Source organism: Paramormyrops kingsleyae, chromosome 11 (genome assembly GCF_048594095.1).
Source record: "Paramormyrops kingsleyae isolate MSU_618 chromosome 11, PKINGS_0.4, whole genome shotgun sequence".
NCBI classification, from domain to species: domain Eukaryota; kingdom Metazoa; phylum Chordata; class Actinopteri; order Osteoglossiformes; family Mormyridae; genus Paramormyrops; species Paramormyrops kingsleyae.
Window position 1 is genome coordinate 4,934,440 of NC_132807.1, and position 18,834 is coordinate 4,953,273.

At 42.1% G+C, this 18,834-nt stretch overlaps 1 protein-coding gene across 1 annotated transcript in view; it reads right to left on the reverse strand.

Moving 5' to 3' along the window:
- LOC111845116 (NT-3 growth factor receptor-like) overlaps window positions 1–18,359 on the reverse strand; it is a 115,118-nt gene extending 96,759 nt beyond the window's left edge. Inside the window, exon 1 of the mRNA XM_023814257.2 lies at window positions 17,750–18,359. Within this exon, the coding sequence (XP_023670025.1) occupies window positions 17,750–17,994 (245 nt within the window). The 5' untranslated portion in view covers window positions 17,995–18,359. The remainder of the gene's footprint in view (window positions 1–17,749) is intronic.
- Between the last annotated feature and the right edge of the window lie 475 nt (window positions 18,360–18,834).

Consider the following 18,834-nt stretch of genomic DNA (forward strand, 5'->3'; position numbering starts at 1 on the left):
TGAGTGTGAGGAGTGATATCGTTATTCTGGGTGTCCACCCCAGCGCCACTTTCAATGCCTCTCGCTCCGCAGATAACGTGGGAAAGCTACAAGTAATTCCCCCTCCCGCGTGTTTAAATCTGTGAAAAATATGGGTGAGTAGCCAATCAGAAATCACCCCGTGGAGAAGAAATGTGCCGATGACGAAACACAAGGGTCGCGAGATCATCGAGCGTCATCTGTGTGATTTTGCACCAAACAGCCCAAAAACGTCATACCCTGTCTCAGGGGGGTCTTGTTGGATTTGCATCGCAGCGAGGAGCTCTTTCATTCCCACCCGCATGCTCCCCCCCTCCCCCATTATGTAAGAGCGGGGCTCACTCCTCTAATGGAAAGCTTTGGCACTATCTGCCCAGAAACACTCATCAAGCTAATTGAAACACGGAAAGGTTTTTTTTTCCCTCTGCTGAAAGCCGTGTGATAAGGAGAAAGCCAGCTAGCTGCGGCCCGTGAACAGCAGTCCCAGGAAAGTCTGGGTGACCTAGACGTCACCGACGACCTTTGCGCTTTGGCAGTGAAGAAAGTAGCTGGCAAACAGCCGCCAATCGATGCTTCTGCTCAGCGGCAGAATTACAGCAGAATCTTCACTTTCACTCCGAACAAATATTAGTCACTAAATTAAAATTGACTAAATCTAATTAGCCTTACTATAATCAGTAAGATTTAATGTACTATAAACATGGTTGTTAACGGGAAAAATCACAGCTTCCTCTGTGAAACAACGCAAATGAAAACGACAACTTTTCAGCTCATTACACAGACTACGCACGGTTAGACGTTAATATTCATATAATGAGATAGTTTCAGTGTGACACTCAAACCGAACAATACCGTCATTAATTAAAGGTAAATTTTTCATTGAGTCCAAGATACTCCAGGAGTAATTTAATTGAAGACCAGATGATCAGCCTTAAAATCCATCCCATCGGGCAGCAAAGTTGTAATTATTTTGAAAATAGTACAGCAGAGAGCATTCCTGAATATCCAAGGCAATTATAAATTAATTAAGCTATGATGTCCTAGAGAATTTGCAATGGATGAATGAATGGGTCAAGTATTCTCCATTGATGCGCTATACCTATCGCCCTTTTTTACGCTATTGTATGCATATTGATTGCATTTCATTACCAATCTTCAAAGGAACAAAGGATCAAAACTGCATTATTCCTTCCATGGAGCCTAAAACGATTAACTATTGGCATAAAACACAGTCCCCGATGTGGCGTGTGAATGCAGATTTCACCAAAGTTACATAATGACCCAGATCATAATAATAACCGCAACCTAAACCAGGAAAACCGTTACTAAGCCGCAGCGGTATGCTGTGGCTACAGGCTAAAGGCTAAAGCCGGACATCCTTCATTTCTGATGCAAACTGAAGCAGCCTCCGGTGACGATGTGGGAGGGAGGATGTATCATGCTGTTGCTTTTGAACTGATTCTGAAAAGGAGGGGACATCACCCTGCCCACATCTCCCACTCCCTAGGCCCAGTGCATGGCATGGATCTGCTGAAGGTACTCCGAAGGTTATTTACTGGAGTGTTACCGATTATCTGCGGATGAGAAACATTTGCCATTTAAGACCCAGAGTTCAGGGAGTGAAACTCTAACCAGGACTTAAAAAAATAGACAGTGTCTATGGATTCAAAAGACATGGGAAAAAAAAAAACGTTACAAATGTTAAGTATGTACAAATTCCAGAATACAATCCATCTAGGGACTGTGGACAGGTCATCCAAATAGCAAAATGTACTCAAGCTACAAGAGAAAGAAAGACAAAGTGTGCAGAGGACTCTGACACATCCACAGAAAGATCTCATTAACCGCAATGATGAAATGACTGGATTAATATTGGCTGCACCAATGACAAAAACTGCACCTGCCTGACGCAGAAATATCTCTGCCTCTGACTCCAGATTTGCCGTGATTAGCAGATGCTTATTTCACAAAAATCATTTGCGCCAACCTGCTCTTTCAGAAGACTGAAAAAGACTGGCACGCATGCAGTCTAATTGATAACCATCTCACGTCTCAAAGAACGTTTTCTGCCGCTTCGGAGTGACCTTTACTCTGCAGATCTATATCTCACCCGAAAGTCGAACGCACCGTGTGACCCAGTCTAAAACTGTTTACAACAGACAATTAGAGGAGCACAGCACTGCTGCTAAAAGTGGAGGCACCCTAATGGACAAGCAGCTGGATGTTTAAAGTTATATGTTTTACTAATGGGCATTTGGACATTTCTCAGGGAAGGTCGTTGGGTTTGTGATGAAGGAGCGTTCTGTCCTGGGCATCCTGGGCTTTATGTCCCTGAATTCTGCAGCTGATAAGATCTTATGAGCAACTGATGTATGTATGCATGTATTTATGTACCTATGTATGTATGTATGGATGGATGGATGGATGGATGGACGGACCCAGGGCTAGAAATTAAGCTCAGCCACTTGCCTGAGGTAGCTAATTTAGACGAAAGGTGAGTACAAAAAAAACATATACTAGCCCACTGTTCAGTAACTGCATTTCAAACTGCATGTTTTACTGAACTAGCCCAGTTGGCTAGTAGAAAAATAATTCTTAAATTCCACCCCTGATTGTAATGTTTTTAAAAGTGGGAGCTGATCTATTTAAGAAGCAGCTAAGAATGGGGGGGGGGGGGGTGACTGCTCTGGAAATGGTGCACGTGAGATCAGCACTTTGCTTCCACGACACCCACATCCCCCACCCGGAGGATACCACCAGGCAAGCCCGTGAACGTTCTACACCAGCGACATCGTCAGAAAGTCCAATGGATGACGGCCAGCTTTCTCTTCATCTCGTCATGCAGCAACGCGGCCCCTGGGGAACCAGGCTCTCCTGTGCAGGTAGAGATCTTTCTCAGCAGGGAGGAAACACATCACGATGGGCGACCGGTGGGCAGTATCAAAATAAAGGAATTGAATAGACTATCTCACTTACAGTATGTTACAATTTGTAAATCACTACAGAAAAAGGAGTGTATTAAGAAATAGGTGTAATAAATGTGAGCCTTGCTCCTCTGTGTGTCAGCCAGTTAGTTCCTACTCTTAAGCCAAGCTCTAAAAGACCTGGAAACGCAGATATATATTTTTGGATTTCTTGATAGGACCTAACCCAGCGTGTCTATTGCATTCTCTCTCTGCACTATTCCTGTTTTGACTGTTTCTCTTACTTTATTCATAGCTTTAAACATCCTTTAAATAGCTAAGAGGCCTGTGAAGTAGAATCAATTTGGGAGCTTTATCCCGTGCTTGTCGAAAGACGTGCCGCTGATCTGTTTTCTGTTGCTGTTCTGTGGTGCATTACAGTCCCCAGTATGGCAGGTACAGTACAGCCTAGGAGCGTTTCGAACGGAGCAGCAACCTCATCAAACAAACTCTGCCAACACTGTTAATGTTCAGCTGGTCCTGGCAAATAGAGCGAGCATCAGTATATTTGAAATGTGAGTCAATAAGCCTTGGAAACAGTCCATAACCAAAGCGTACAGGTTAGGTACTCAGGGGTACTACTCCAACAGCCCCGCCCTCACCCTGCAGGGGACCTCAGCAAGCAACCTCAAGGGTTTCAAGCCTCTATCTGTAACTGCAGCCTTCCCGGTAACATAAAGCTTTGTATGTTCCACCTTGAGATGGTTGGAGCCATTTTTACTCCCTCTCAAATAAACTTTCCAAGGTACTGTATAACTTGATATTTTCACACTTTAAGGTCAAACGAGCATTTTCAAAATCTAAATGATGTACTCTTCCCAAGTGTCCAGTCTAATCAATGCGTTTTCCCAAAACACGTCGTCAAAATAAAAGTCTTCCATACTCCAAGTAATATAACTATCACATTCATAGAATTATGGCTCTCATGCCATGTGAGATTCATTGTTATCATTTTAGACGGCTTTTCATGACCTTGCCCATACATAATGTCAAGTACATATGCAACCTGATGAGTTACAACTGTAGAACTATAAGTGGTTGCTAATCTTTCCCGAAATCATTTTAAAAAGAAACTAATCATGGCTAATATATTACCCAGATTAAAATTGCAGATTATTAAAGGGCTATTGAGGGCCTTTGCATAACAAGTAGGTTACCAACAGATAGACTCTATCGTCTGTGTGAGGGAATACATTTATCCAGATGTCACAGTCCAGGTGTGAATACCTAATGAATAACTTTTAAATAAATTAACAACTAGCATATGATTATATAATGATCACGTAATATTTGTTATTAATGTTTGGTATAGCTGTTAAGGTATTTTAGGACATTATGGTGTACTTATATGCAACTTATGAATGTTCTATGAATGCATTATGAAGGTGCAGTTAATGTAAAGCATTACCAGTTCCATTTCATAACTTGTTTTAAATACTTTTCTCTGATATTTGCAGAAAGGTTGTTTGACATGAAAGTAAGATTTATATGCTGGGTGAAAACAATTTAGATTAGATTGTGGGCAGTTTAATTATAGTAGTTTAACACATTGAATGGCAGTAGTTTAAGAAAAAGCTAAGGATGGCTATAGCCACCTGGACTGTGTGCTGTTTTGCTGTTGACTGATAGTATTAAACATACTTACTATAATAATCTGCAGCACATGTAGGTCGGTGATGATTTGACAGATTCATTACACTGTACACTGTACTTTTCGCACTTGAATATTTACAGTGGTTCTCCCGTATCCATGTGTGATAGGCAGCGGCGTTGCAGGGACATGTATACCCAGTCAGATTCAGGGGGGCCAGCATTTTACGGGGGCCCATGAATAGGTGACATTTTGTAAGGGGGCCAGAATGTTTTGCTACACCCCCGGTGATACGATCTAAGACCTGCTGCAGATATCCGAAATTGCAGATAATAGTGAACATCTGCAAATTTCATATAGAACGTCATTTTCGTGTACATATATATGGTAAAAAATAATTGATAAAGGACACACAGTAATACATTAGCAATGTACAGTAATAATAAAGTACACTGTACATTATTACACAGTACTGTACAGTACTGTACTCTCTCTAATGAAGGGAATTCTGATGTTTTAGCCTAATTCTCAAGAGATGATTGAGCAATTAAAAAATATGTATCAAGGGATAACGGAGCAATGAAAATCATGCTTTTTATACCCCTCAAAGGATGAAGGAACCATGAAAAAACATATCGTTACACATTTTACTTTTTTTTTCCCGGACCGCAGTAAACCACGGAAACCTGACACCACAGATACGAGGGACGACTTTATGCTCATTTATTTAACAGATGCTTTTGTCCAAAGTGAGATGCAATTGAGGAAGATAATACATCGTAGACTCTGTAATACGGTGGCTTTGATTTTCCAAAGTATCATAGGGTACAGAGAAAGTGTAAGAAGAATGATCTCTGTGCAGCAGGAACCATAATCTTGAACCTCCACAGATGCAGGACATCGAAGGACGACTGGACTGGTGTCAGAAACCTTGGGGAGAAGGTGACTCCCCACACATCTGGCTCCTTATCTGACATTAAGTGCCTCTGAAATAAAACCAATAAAACCAGTGGGGCTTCAGCCCAGATGGCTGGACCCATTTGCCGCTTGTTCTTGGGCACCACACGGCCCCGATTCACGTTGTAGAAATTTCACACCTTATAAAGTCTGGGAACGATTAAAGAAGACGCAAGCATTTACAAATATAGCACTTAGGAGGGAGGCACTTGCGGCCAAGCTAATCGCTAAACACTAAGTAGGTTATTACGTAAGAGACGGGGTAAATATTTACATGAGAATCTTGAGGACATGACAACCTGGGCACGGAGTTTGATCTTTTTCTGTGTTTTTGCAACCTGAAGCTCATAGGATCATGAACACAGATGCTTACAAAGTCTGTCAACAGAACAGAGGAGCCAAGGACAACTTTAAAATACACAGATTGTTCACTGAGCAGATATCAAACTCAAAATCATCAATGAAGCTATGAGCAAACCAAAATGTTTTCCAGATTTTTTATCTGGAAAATTGGTGTTCATTTACAGTATATTTTAGAGTAGGCCTATACATTTATAACCAAATTGCTATTGAGTGATGCTATAAAAACAAAGACTAATATGAAAATAGACCAGACAAGATGAGACAGATTTATATTTGAATGTACATTCAGTAGGCGCTTTTAGTTATACCTAGTTAGTACTGGGTAGGACCCATTTTATTAGGAATGCCTAGCTATTAATGAGTAGGGCCAACTTTATTATGGCACACCTAGTACCAGGTAGGACTCATTATGGTCTCCAGAACCGCAGCAGGTGTCGATAAGCTGTGCATTCAGAGAAAACTTTCTGCATGCCCTTCTTTTACTGCACTGTTATTTCTATGCTTGCGGTTGCCTTCATTCCTGGCTCTAACAAGTCAGGCCATTCTCTGACCATCGTTATTAACAAGGTGGTTTCCTGCCACAGAAATGCTACCCAATGGATGTTTTTGTTTCATTCTATGTAGAAGCAGTAGTGCATAAAAATGCTAGGGGAGTGACTGTTTCTGAGATGCTGGAACCACCAGCTACTACACCAACAATCATACCCATATTCGGCAACGCTCCCGTCATTTCCGGGAATCTCCTACATTCCGAGACCTTCTCCCAGCACCTTCCCGTTATGTTGTTTCTCCTGGGAAACTCCCATAATTTGCTTAGCCTTCAAACTAATTGTCGTAGATGGATCCTTAAGTTATGCATGTTTGTTTGACATTACCTAGGTTGCCAGATCATCTATGAAACACAATCTTGACACACAATCCACCCACTACATACAATTTCAACCCATCTGTCACCACAACCTGGCAACCCGCAGCCTGATTCATGGGTTCTGCACAGCTGCTGTCTGTGCAGACCCACAGGCAGTCGAATGCTGAATGAATTAGCTGGCTAACTTAGCTGGTGTCAAAATGTCAGGGTAGGGCAGAGTTCCATCAAAAAAGCTATATACACCTAAAGTGATGTTGATGTTTTTGTCATTACATAAATAAAAATAAAAATGAATCTGGGATATTTATTTACTTACTCATCCTTATTTATTTATTCATTCGTTTGTTTCTTTATTTGTTTACTTATCCACCCTTCCCTGCAGAAAAAAACTGCTGTATTTTGAAACCTAAACCTTTGCAGGTATGCATATTGCTTAGGTCGGGCAGCTTAGCCATCCTAACGCTTAACTGAACATTAACTGACCCTCTTGTGTGTGTGCAATATATGTTCAGTGGCAGCCACATAATTGGCTGGTTTGCATTAGCAAGCAGAAGTGCCTAACAAACTGGCCGCTGTGTAGAGAGCTCAGCAGTCACTGTAGGCCTACTAATGTTTCAGGGGTGATACACGACAGGGGACATTCATCTACACAGACAGGAACCCCAGAAATTGGTGAGGCCATGGAGAGCAACCCTGTATGTAAATACTGAAATGTTTCAATATCTATGTCCTGGCTGAGACGTGATTTATTACCTGCCAAACTGCCAGAAAATCATGCAGAATAGTTTTTCATAGTAGACAATTAAGTGTGGGAGACGTAACACGTGACTTTTTCAGGTAGGATTTTCACTGATCAGCCATAACATTAAGACCACCTGCTTAATGTTGTGTAAGACCAAAAGAGTTCTGATCCATAGAGCGGTGGAGTCCACAAGACCTCTGAAGGTGTTTTGTGGCATCTGACCCCAAGACGTTAGCAGCAGTCCTGTGAGTTGGGAGGTGGGGCCTCCATGGATCGGACTTGTTTGTCCAGCACATCCCACGGATGCTTCATCGGATTGAGATCTGGGCAATTTGGAGGCCTTGAACTCTTTTTTTTCATGTTCCTCAAATCATTCCCAAAACAATTTGTAACCGGTGATTGACGGTGGTTACGTCACCCACAGGTCCCGTGTTGAGTTGCGGTGCACGAGCGGCTGGTTAGAGGGTAATTAGGGCATTTCGCAACTAAGGTTTCAACTTGGTATAAACAGCCGTGCGCGCAATTACTGTTTAGGATCGGAGTGGATAAAAGCCGCGGGAAGCCGGTGGTAGGGGGGCGTGGTCTGGTGTTTCCGTGACATTTATGCGAGCGACTGGGATGGTGGTGAGCGGCTGGTTGTCCTGTGTCGGGCTGCAGTGTAAGGTATTATGCGATGGTGGTTGAATGCCAGGGCAATGTGTTTATTTCTTTTTTTGGGTATGTAATAACTACCGATTTTTCTTAGACTGGGTGCCAGGTGACGGGGGCGTGTCTGGGTTTGTGCCGAAGCCCAGGTAGGATGCAGGTGGATATATGGTGCATATAATAAATGCTGAACTCATGTATTTTGTGGGTATGGTATAAATTGTGTGCATATGTTTGCAGGAGTTGTCATTGCTGTTTTGCCTGTTTCTGTTTTTATTTCCTTTTTGTTCTGTGAGAAGATGATGTGGTTTGTGTTTTTGGTATGGTTGTCACTACCAAGGCTAACTGGGTACTGGCCGGTCTAATTGGTGTAAGTCCTGAGGGTAGTTTATTGATCATCTTTCCATCCATAGAGCCGGAGAACGTGGTGTTGGAGTTCTGGGGGTTGGTGTGGCTTTCCCGGCACTGCATGGAGTGATTGAGGGGTGAATTCAGAAGCACTAACGCTCTGCTGTGGTTTGCTGTGATTTTTGTGTGTTTAACTTGCACCTGGATATGTGAGCTCTTGCCGTGTGTGCTGTGGTGTTTCCTTTTCCCTCTTTCTCCAGGTAATCACTCTCCCTGGCTGGTTTAGCGGTCAAGGTGTAATCATAGAATTGGACTGCCAGTACCTGGGTTTTGACCTAAACCCCTCCTCCCTGTTCAATGATCTGGTTTTAGTCAGGCTGTGACATGCTGGCAATTGTTGATAAGCTGGGTTGTTTTAAAGTATTGTCAATAAATTGTTTTAGTACTGGGATATGAGTCTCTGCATGTTTATGCAACGTAGCTGCGTGTGCAAATTCTGGGGATAACAGACATCCTAAGGGGCAGGACCTTAGGTGGCGTAGTCTGGTCTCCTATGTGACCTAGAGCCAGTGAGGTTACAAATTTTTGTAGTGTAGCAGGGCGCATTATCCTGCTAAGATAGGCCACTGCCATTGAGGAATACCGTTGAGTGGTATACTTGGTCTGTAACAATGTTTAAGTAGGTGCTTTGTATCAAACGCATAGTTCATCCTGGGTGCCATCTCTTCCCCAGGTAAACAATGCACATGTACCCTGTTGTTCACATGATGTACCAGAAAATGTGTTTCATCAGACCAGACCACCTCCTTCCGTTGCTTCACGGCCCATTGTAGGCATTTTTGGCAGTGGACAGGGCTCAACACGGGCACTCTGACTGGTCTTTGGTTGCTCAGCCTCATGTACAGCAAGCTGTGATGCATTGTTTGTTCCAGTACTTGTCTATCATGGTCAGCATGAACTTTTTCAGCAATTTGTGACAGTAGCTCCCCTCTGAGGTCGGACCAGTCGAGCTAGCCTTCGCAATCCGCACACATCAATGAGTCTTGGGCACCCCTAACCCCATTGCCGGTTCAATGGTTGAAGCCCTTTTGGTAAGTACTGACCACTGCATACCAGAAAGACCCGTCGTTTTGGAGATGCTCTCGCACTGTCATCTAGCCCTCATGCTCAGTCACTCAGAAAGGTACATTTTCCCATTTTTCCTGTTTCTAACACAACCTCAATATCCGACTGTTCTCTTGCCATATATATAATGATACCCCTCAGGTGCCATTCTAACAAGATAAGCAATTTTATTTGCTTGCATATATGCATATACAGCAGCTTTTTAGTTTATTATATGTTATTGCAGAGTAAGTTGGTTGTAATCTAACCAGCAAACCCTATCCTATGCTACAGGTTGTGACATGTCAAAATCTATTACCTTGGTAAAATAAATAATAATAATAATAATAATAAAGCATTCAATAAGCAAGTGGAAAAAAAACTAATGCAAAAATTAAGCAAGTATATAACCCAAATGGACCATTTTTTTCAGCTATTTACTCCGAGTGCCCAACCCCCAGGATTTTGCTAGTTAGGGCTAATAGCCACACCTAACATTGCTTTATTTATTTTTAGAACGCCGCATGTTAAGCACAGCCGGTTCATTTTAGATAGCAACAGAGAAGCTACTTAATCTGCTTTTCATTTGGGTCAAACGGCATCACGGGAATCCAGCGATCCCATATGATGGGATAAAAGATATTGTTGTGTGAGCTTGTTGGCTAAATGAGAAGTTTCCAACATTAGAATATAAGTACAAAACAAATATGAAAAATGAGAGCCGACCATTTATCTCATCCAGCTAAAGTGGTTGTTGAATAAATGATTGTACAATTTAATGTCAAGCTGATTTAAATGAATCTAAGCAGTGCTTTATCTGCACTGCTGGGATCTTAACCATCCTTTGTGTGAAGCAATGTGTTTTATTGTCTTCAGATAAATGAATTTGCCTATAGTGTGCCATTGTCTATGTGCGCGTGTGTGTGCCCTTTGGTGGACTGGCATCCCGTCCGGGATGTACCCCTGCCTTGTGTGCCTGGGACAGCCTCCAGCCCCCTCCCTCAGCGACACTGTACTGGATGAGTGGTTGGAAGATGTTTGGAGAGCAATGCGAGGACAAATACAAGCGGTATAAAAATATTCCTTCTGCTTGGAATGAAAAAGCAGGCTCCATTTTCCGGCTTCCGCTCTGATAGCTAGTGGTCTTTTCGCGAATGTCGCAAAAAGGTTCTTCTCGAAGAAGCAGAACCCCTTACCACCAACAAAAAAATAAATTAAGATCAAATAAACACCATGTTTTACAGCAATGTGAAGTATTACAAAAAAATATGTGTATGTTTTGTGTATGTTTGCAGGGCTACAAGTATCTTGCCGAGGCCTTAATATTTCCAGTGAACAGATAATCGGATTATTAAAAAACGGAATAATGTCTGAGGACAGAAGGGGAAAAGACCACATTCCTGTTTGCCAGTGGCCTTGCAGTGTCTGCTTTGTCCAGGATTTTAAAGTCAGGGGAGAAAAAGTTAACAACACAGGGCTGCTGGGTAACTGCAGCGCTCTGTATAATTCTACAGTATTTCTTCTTTATTTTTGGGCTAATGAAACAGCAGCAGTCTCTCAGGACACAAAACCCAGCCTTCCGTTAAAACCTGCTGTAAGCATCCAATCACGGTTTGGCAGCTGTGACTGGACACCTCCTAGAAAGACGTGCAAAAACAGTGGGACGCTTCGCAGAGCTCTAGAGAGTCTGCCCATCACCTCAGCGGGGGGGCGAATAAAAGGCACCGAAAATGAAAAAAACATCAAGCAAACATGTTTCATTTGACAGGGAACTGGATTCCGGACTGGGTGCATTGTGGGTATGGCTTCCACCTGGAGACAAGTGGACTACATTAACCCCAACATCCCCCCCAAGGGGTACATCAGTCCTGCTCCATTCCTTCTTTCAACCCCCCATGCAGAAATTCTTTCCATTTTAACTAATGATATCTCACGTTCCAATCTGTACCCTGTGATAAACTCTTACTAAGGTATGGAATAGGGTATCTAATGTCCCTGATTTTGACACAGGGACAGAAGTACAAAGAACCATTTAATAAAGCTACAGTGTTCAGTAACACTTTCCTTGAGGAGGCACAAATAATATAGCATTACACTATTACTTATGTGTTAATGATGCTTACACTGATTTCATGTCAATTCATCATTAATGAATCGTGACATGTTTTATCTCAAGCAGTTACTATATTTGTTACTATATCTGTTAATTCTGTAAACCTTCGTGAACTACTGAAGGAATTAGTAATGAATAACACAAGAAATACTGATCGCGTTTTTGCATCAATATCGAATCCTTCACCGCCAGCAGCTACTATGTTTGCTTATGACTTGAGATTCAGTACTTACTGAGTTACTATGACATATTAGTGCTCCTTCAAGTAAAGTGTTACCCAGTGTTCCTATTTTACCAGTCAATAAAAGTCTCATTCGAAATATTTCCATCGTAGCCTGGGACAGGAGGACATAAAAAATGGTACGTCGATACCTTAGAAATAACTACAGCCTGCCACTAAAGCTGGGTGGCTGTTTCATACCAACAAATCACGCTCTGTTCATAAACCCGAGTATTCCCAGTGTCACTGGCGTCAGCTTCCTTTCCAGCCAAATCTGACACAAACATCCATGTCAGCGAGTCGAATGGACTGCGATCGATCCACACGCCGTCATCCATTCCACCGACGGCAGAGCGCCGTATAAATCGCGTGCCGTCTGAAGAAAAGGACAGCCGTGTGTGCCATTGAGGAAGGACCTTTACGGGGTAAATCATTCATGCACCTTCCCCTGTTGCTTTCAGCCCAGCGTAAACAGGAAACAAACAGCGCTGATGTTAGCAAGAGACTGCTGTGTCAGTCTAGCTGGAGGTTAGTTAAAGATGACTAAACAGTTTAAACATGAGGTTTGCGGTCTCCCTGACTCAAATCAAACATTTCAGAATCGCATATTTCAACAAAGACTGCACTGTCAGAACAAAGGTAGAACCCTGGTACAGATTTGTTCCCCAAGGTACAAACAATAACAATGGCACAAAATTGTTCATCAGAGTCCATTTTTGTACCTTAAATTAGACTAAAAGGAACATTTACCTAGAACTAAAGAACAATTGGCAGACCCTTAAGGGTTCAGCCTCATTGACGAGTATTTGTACCCTCAAAGGTACAAATTGGTACTTGTTTTTCTCAGAAAAAGAAAGACAGATGGATATTTCACCAAAGAGAAACACTTACACACTCTTTGAGGAGCCGTACACCACCTTCCTAAACGGAATACATGTCATTCACATTTATTTTTATTTAGTAGACGCTTTCGTCTGAAGCGACGTGTAAGTTAGGCAGATAATAATGAGTCAACCAGGCATAAGTGCAGTTAGGCTGAGCTTCCAATGACCGCCCAGGTATAAGAGTAAGCGATATTGGAACAAGAGCTACGCAGCATCTTTCAAACAATGTAAAAGCCTAATAAAACTACAATTCAATGAATAGAAAGTGCAACGATAACATTCTGGGAACATGAGATTGGTATCGCTCAACAGGAAAAACAGAAGTAGCCCAACCATGAGAAACAAAGGTACCAAACTCCAAAAGGCTTTTACGCAAGGCCAGCTTTTTTTTCTGTATTCAGTCTTATGTTCTACTAATAAGCTATACTTAGATAGCAAAAAAATAACACGGTACACAGAGTAAATGATAAAAAGTCAGCAGAAGCAGTCTTTCACAGAGTGGTGAGTGGTGAGTGGTGAGTGGTGAACGGTGAACGGTGAACACCCCCCCCCCCCCTTTCACTTAGGTACTCTGCCTCTCTGGGAGGCTCTTTTTATACCCAATCATCTTACTGACCTGTTGTCAATTAACCTAATTAGTTGCAAGATATTCAACCAGGTGTTTTGTCTTAGCATTGCATAACTTTTCCAGTCTTTTGCTGCCCTTGTCCAAACTTTTTTCAAACGTGTTGCTGCCACATTTTTCTCATAAAACAATCAAATTTCTCAGCTTCAAAAATTCATATGTTGTCGTTGTTCTGTTTTCAATTAAACATGGGTTTGTATGATTTGTAAATCATCGCATTTGGTTTTTATTTACACAGCGTCCTAACTTTTTTGGAAGCAGGGTGGTACCTGCTTTTACAGACCAAGAGTATGATTCGGTTGGATGTTTGAGAGGAGAGCATTTGTTTAATATTCCAGCTCTGCGGATCTGAGAAATCACGCGGGACCCCAAGGTCAGACTCTGCAGACTCAGATAGACACCACCTAATTGTTCCATGGAAACCCGGACTATGCTGTCTGCTAAGGCGGTTTCATGGTGGCTTAATGCCATGCCAGAAAAAGGGAGGAAGCGGAGAGTGTGAATTTAATGAGAGAAACAAATGCAGAGAGGGTGCCTGATCAGACTGGGGATCATTCATTCATATATATATTCATTTTATAACAGAAACCTCCATAGTTATTCATAACCATATTCTGGGGTTATACAACATATCAGCTCATACTATGCATACTACTTAAACCATACTGCACTGGTAACTATACTATATATTGGCTCACTGTAGTACTGGAACCATAGTGCACCATAGTCTTATAACTTTACTTTACACCGGCACACTCTACCACTGGAAGCATAATGTATAAACTGTATAGTCTCAATTTTTTCTGATAACTGTGCTGCATGTCTGCTCACTATACAACCAGAACCATACTGCAACATATTTTGGTAACTCTACTCTATATTGGTTCAGTATACCACTAGAACTATACTGGGTATAGGCCAGCCGTGTTGTTGCAAACATACTGCAGAGAGCCTCACTATAACCTAATGAAACTTAAGTTTTATTAATATGTACAAACGCATTATTTGGTGCGGAAACAGCAATGTTCATAATTCAATAATGAAGGCACACACCAATGCTTGCACACACATATATACTTGTCACGCCATGAGCTGTGACATTCCATTAGGAATGTAAAAAATTACACTGCTTAATGCTTAATACAGAAACCGTCTTATTAAGTAGAGAAAAGGCAATTAGCTTAATGGATACCCTTGATGGGAATGGATGAGGTATGGATAAGCTACTCGATTAGGAAGACAACTCGTACGGAAGACTGTATATATAGAAAGGAAGCCTTATACATATCCAAACAAAATAATGTATGTAGAATGCACTGAATGCTATATTTCTGGTCAAAAATTAGCCCGATATTCTGAACGTACACATGACCCATGGGGTACAGCAGTGGTGGCCTAATGGTTAGGGAAACACACTTCTGAAAGGTTGCTGGTTCAAATCCCTGGCCAGCGAAGTACTGACTGAGGTACACTGAGCAAGGTTCTGCCCCCCAGCACTGCTCCCCGCTATGTCACAATGTCACATATAGGTTAAATTCAGAGGACACATTTCAGTGTTGAGTGCTGTGGTGTAACAACGATGACAATTTTTCACTTTCACCCTTTGAGAGCATGGAGCAGAAAGAGGTCACATGACTAATGTGTCTGAAAGTTGACTAATAACATGTTGCATTATAAATTTCCATTAACCAATTTGTAGGAACATTTCAAGTAAATAAATAGCATCCAGGTCTTGGCTGGCAGGCAGGGATAGTCCACATGAAGGCAGAGCTCAGTGGGCATCTCCTGTCAGCCCCCTCATCGTAAGCGACACTCTACCTAATCCATTCCCCAATCGCGGCCCTCAGGAGTGTGGCGATTCCAACGGGATGGCTAAACAGTCCCTATCTTATATAAGCTGGCAGGGCGCCTACAAAATATGGAATCTCCCGATAAGTTGTGCTTTATCCCATTTGTTGGATTTGCAAGATCTCAAAATCCTGCTTAAGTAAAGATACCCAGAAATGTTACGTGCTTATCAGGCAGTTTGAGACATGTTAGCTTATGCTTAGCTAAGCCTAGAAGAGGGTGCACACCTGCTACGCTCATCAACTGACCAGGGGAAGTTTCACTTAAAACACTTGAACTGGTTTCAAGGCAATGGAGGTCTGCAGAAATACATCCTTATGTAGACTGAGTTCAAACAGTCGAAGAGGAGGAGAACATACGTCTTATGGAATACGGGTCTGCTTTAAGGGATTAAACCAGCTTTTTAAAACATGCGCCCGTCGCAGCCGTGCAGTAATTTACACAGACGTGGGAGCTGTCCGGAAGACAGGGTGCTGATAGACACGGTACAGGTGCACCGGGATTCAGCCCATCCTTCCGTGCGTGGGGGAGAAGATCTGCAGCGATCTCCTGACACCGTTTGCGAAGCGGTGCTGTGCACACAGGACATCTTGTTATACGGCAATTTGTGCGTGATCTGTCCCCTCCGAGAACCGCGCAAAAACAGTACCAGCGTCTTCCCTCTGGTGGCCCGAGGATGTGAGACCACAAAGGAAAAAGAGGCATTTCTCACTGAATATCAAAGACAGCCGATGGATGCCCACCTTCCCAAGCAGGACGTGTGCGGGATGCAAAGTTGTAAAGTGGGCTAAGCTCACAAACAAAACCGTGTAAACGCAGTAAAAAATAAAAATAAAAAAAAACGCGTGCTTGTTGTGCCGAGCAAAAACACATTATGTTTAGAAATCGTGTGAACTGTAAAGTCTACAAAGCAGGTTGTCGCGGCGTCTTCCCGACCTCATTAAGAAATCGATGATACATCCTTTATTTCCGTGACGCACTGCTGGGGTAACAGCTTTGCTTTGCGTTATTCCGAGATGCACACACACACATATGTATATATATATATATGTATGTGTGTGTCTTTGTGTGCGTGTGTGTGTCTGTGTTTCGGGATGGAGGGGGAGTTCATAAGAGAATGAATGAGGAGAATATGATCGCTTTAAGGTTGAGAGCAGAAGGACACAGCCTGGGGATAATATGATCTACACCTTAAGGCTTTTATAAAAGCGAAAGCCTTTTACAGAACATATGTCACCAATGACCGTGGAGCGGTTTAAAAAATCACTTCGTACAAGCCCGAATCATTATAGTAAAGACTATTACACGGTGTGTAACGCATATAGTGATGTGTATGGGAGTATATTTAAAAATACGTTCTATTTAGGTTTTAAAACTAGGATGGCAGATTTACTCTACTTCAAAAAAGAAAAGAGAAGCGTTGTCCGGCTGCGCTACAGCATATATACCAGTTATAAAATAGCGTCAATGGTTCATACATATTCATAGTGTGTAACTTACCCATTTTTTTTTATAAACACACATTCCAGTTTAATTTACAAATAGATTGTCTGATTTTCTTAAACGATTATAATACAGAGGTTTTAGTTTGCTTAACATGGGACGGACTAAAATTCCTGAGCTTTATATAAGTATTGGCATTTGTTTATATAACAAGGCTCTAAGGTGTAAATACCCCATTCATGTGCTGTAATATGCCAACCCCGAGAGGCACAGTTATACAGTACATGACAACTTTCACATAGCACAGATGGCAAGGTCTGTGACTGCATTCCTTTATAGTCAGCCTCTTTGTATTCCTCTCAGGAATATAAAGCAAGCCCTTTTCCAAGACGCCTCTGTGAGGCACAGTCACATACGGCATCACTTATGAGACTAGGCAATTAGATTTTAAAAAGTGCATTTAATGATTTTCTTTTCCTACAGTCGCACCAACCTTGTTATTATCATGCTTGGGGGAATACTCCCCCACTTTAGCTGGGTATTTGTCAGAAGAAGGGCAGCCGCAAACGCAGACAAATTTCATATACAAATGGAAAATCCCTCCGGTGTTCTCTTTACCGAAGAAGACGTTAATCGACCGAGAACCATTTTTAACAACAGGTTTTCTTCAATTAATCCGAAAGAAAAACTCATAGGAGCCAAACACCAGGGGAAAACTTTTGTTTTAAATTTCACCAGAATTGAAAATGACCAGCAGTCCTTATGAAACAGGAATAAAAAGAAACACACTCATAATCGTTTAAAATATTAATTCATTATCAACTGACTGATCGTCTTGCTACATATCGTCATGGTAATAACGTAAGTGTAATGACCATCAATGAAATGAACAAGTGGTTTCTCGCTGGCGTTTCGAATGAAATATGCAGGTGTGACTGGGAGACGAAAAGCCAGCGGACAGGGAGCATTTTCAAATATGCATTTCTGATACATAACATTCACTCATCTTGCACTTACATGGAGGAGATGTTCTTGAACATATCGGGAATACTGTTGCTGCTATTCCCATTGTTCCCCGTGTCTTGCAGAGCCAGCAAAGGAAAGAATTTCCCATTATCGGACTTATTGCAATAGATCTCTGTGGGCGAACAACTGCAGCTTGGCGGACAGTCCAGCATGGAGCTCAGATAGTCCTGGAAGATGCTCAGGAGAAACAGTACCCTCCACCAGCAAATTCGGGATGGAAAGAGCGATAGATCCATGACTCCCGAGCCAGTAGAGGGTCGGTGCCCTTCTGCGGTAGTATATAAATTGTGATGTATGTATGTGTGTGTGTGTGTGTGCGTGTGCGAAAGATTAACGCCTCGGTATTAATAAGTGTTACGGTATTTAAAATTAGTCGAACGAAGCCTTCTTCCTGTATAACAGAGACCTGAAAAGTAAAAAAGAAAACCAAAATACTCCGTTAAAGAAGAGGACGGTGTGGAAAAAAATCAGTACTCCCGGTCGGCGCTCCTCTCTAGCATGGTATGGTCTTCTGCTGTCGCTTCGGTCCAGGTTGCTCTTGCGCAGCGCTGGGACTTATATGGATGATATAAGGAAGAAGGACGGGAAAGCGAGAAGTCCGTGTTCTGAACATCAAGTCCCACCTACTGGGCAGAATTAAAACTGACACACTAGCAGAACAAGAAAGGCACCCCATCAGATATGAGGAAACATCCGCAGACCACAGTTACACGCCTCTGCCTTTTATATGTCCACCGTTAAATATTTCTACGCTTTAGCATACATACGGCTGCGTGCTCGAAATTCTCCAATACCATGCAAAGGTCAAATTTTCCAATTTTCCTTCGGACCAATGCAAGAAACGTGACCCTAGCAGGAACCTGGTTTTCTTGTATCTTACTTGAAAGCGTTAGGGCAGATACAAGGGGGATCTGTAGGACATGCGTTTACACTTGTTTTGTTTTTGTGAAATCATATTAAAGTTAAATTGGCAACTCAATGGCAGCTATAACTACACAGTGGTAAAATATTAAAAAGGAGCTGGACTTGGAGCAGAGTATTGATTTTCGCATATCCTGTTTGTCAAACAAAGGAAC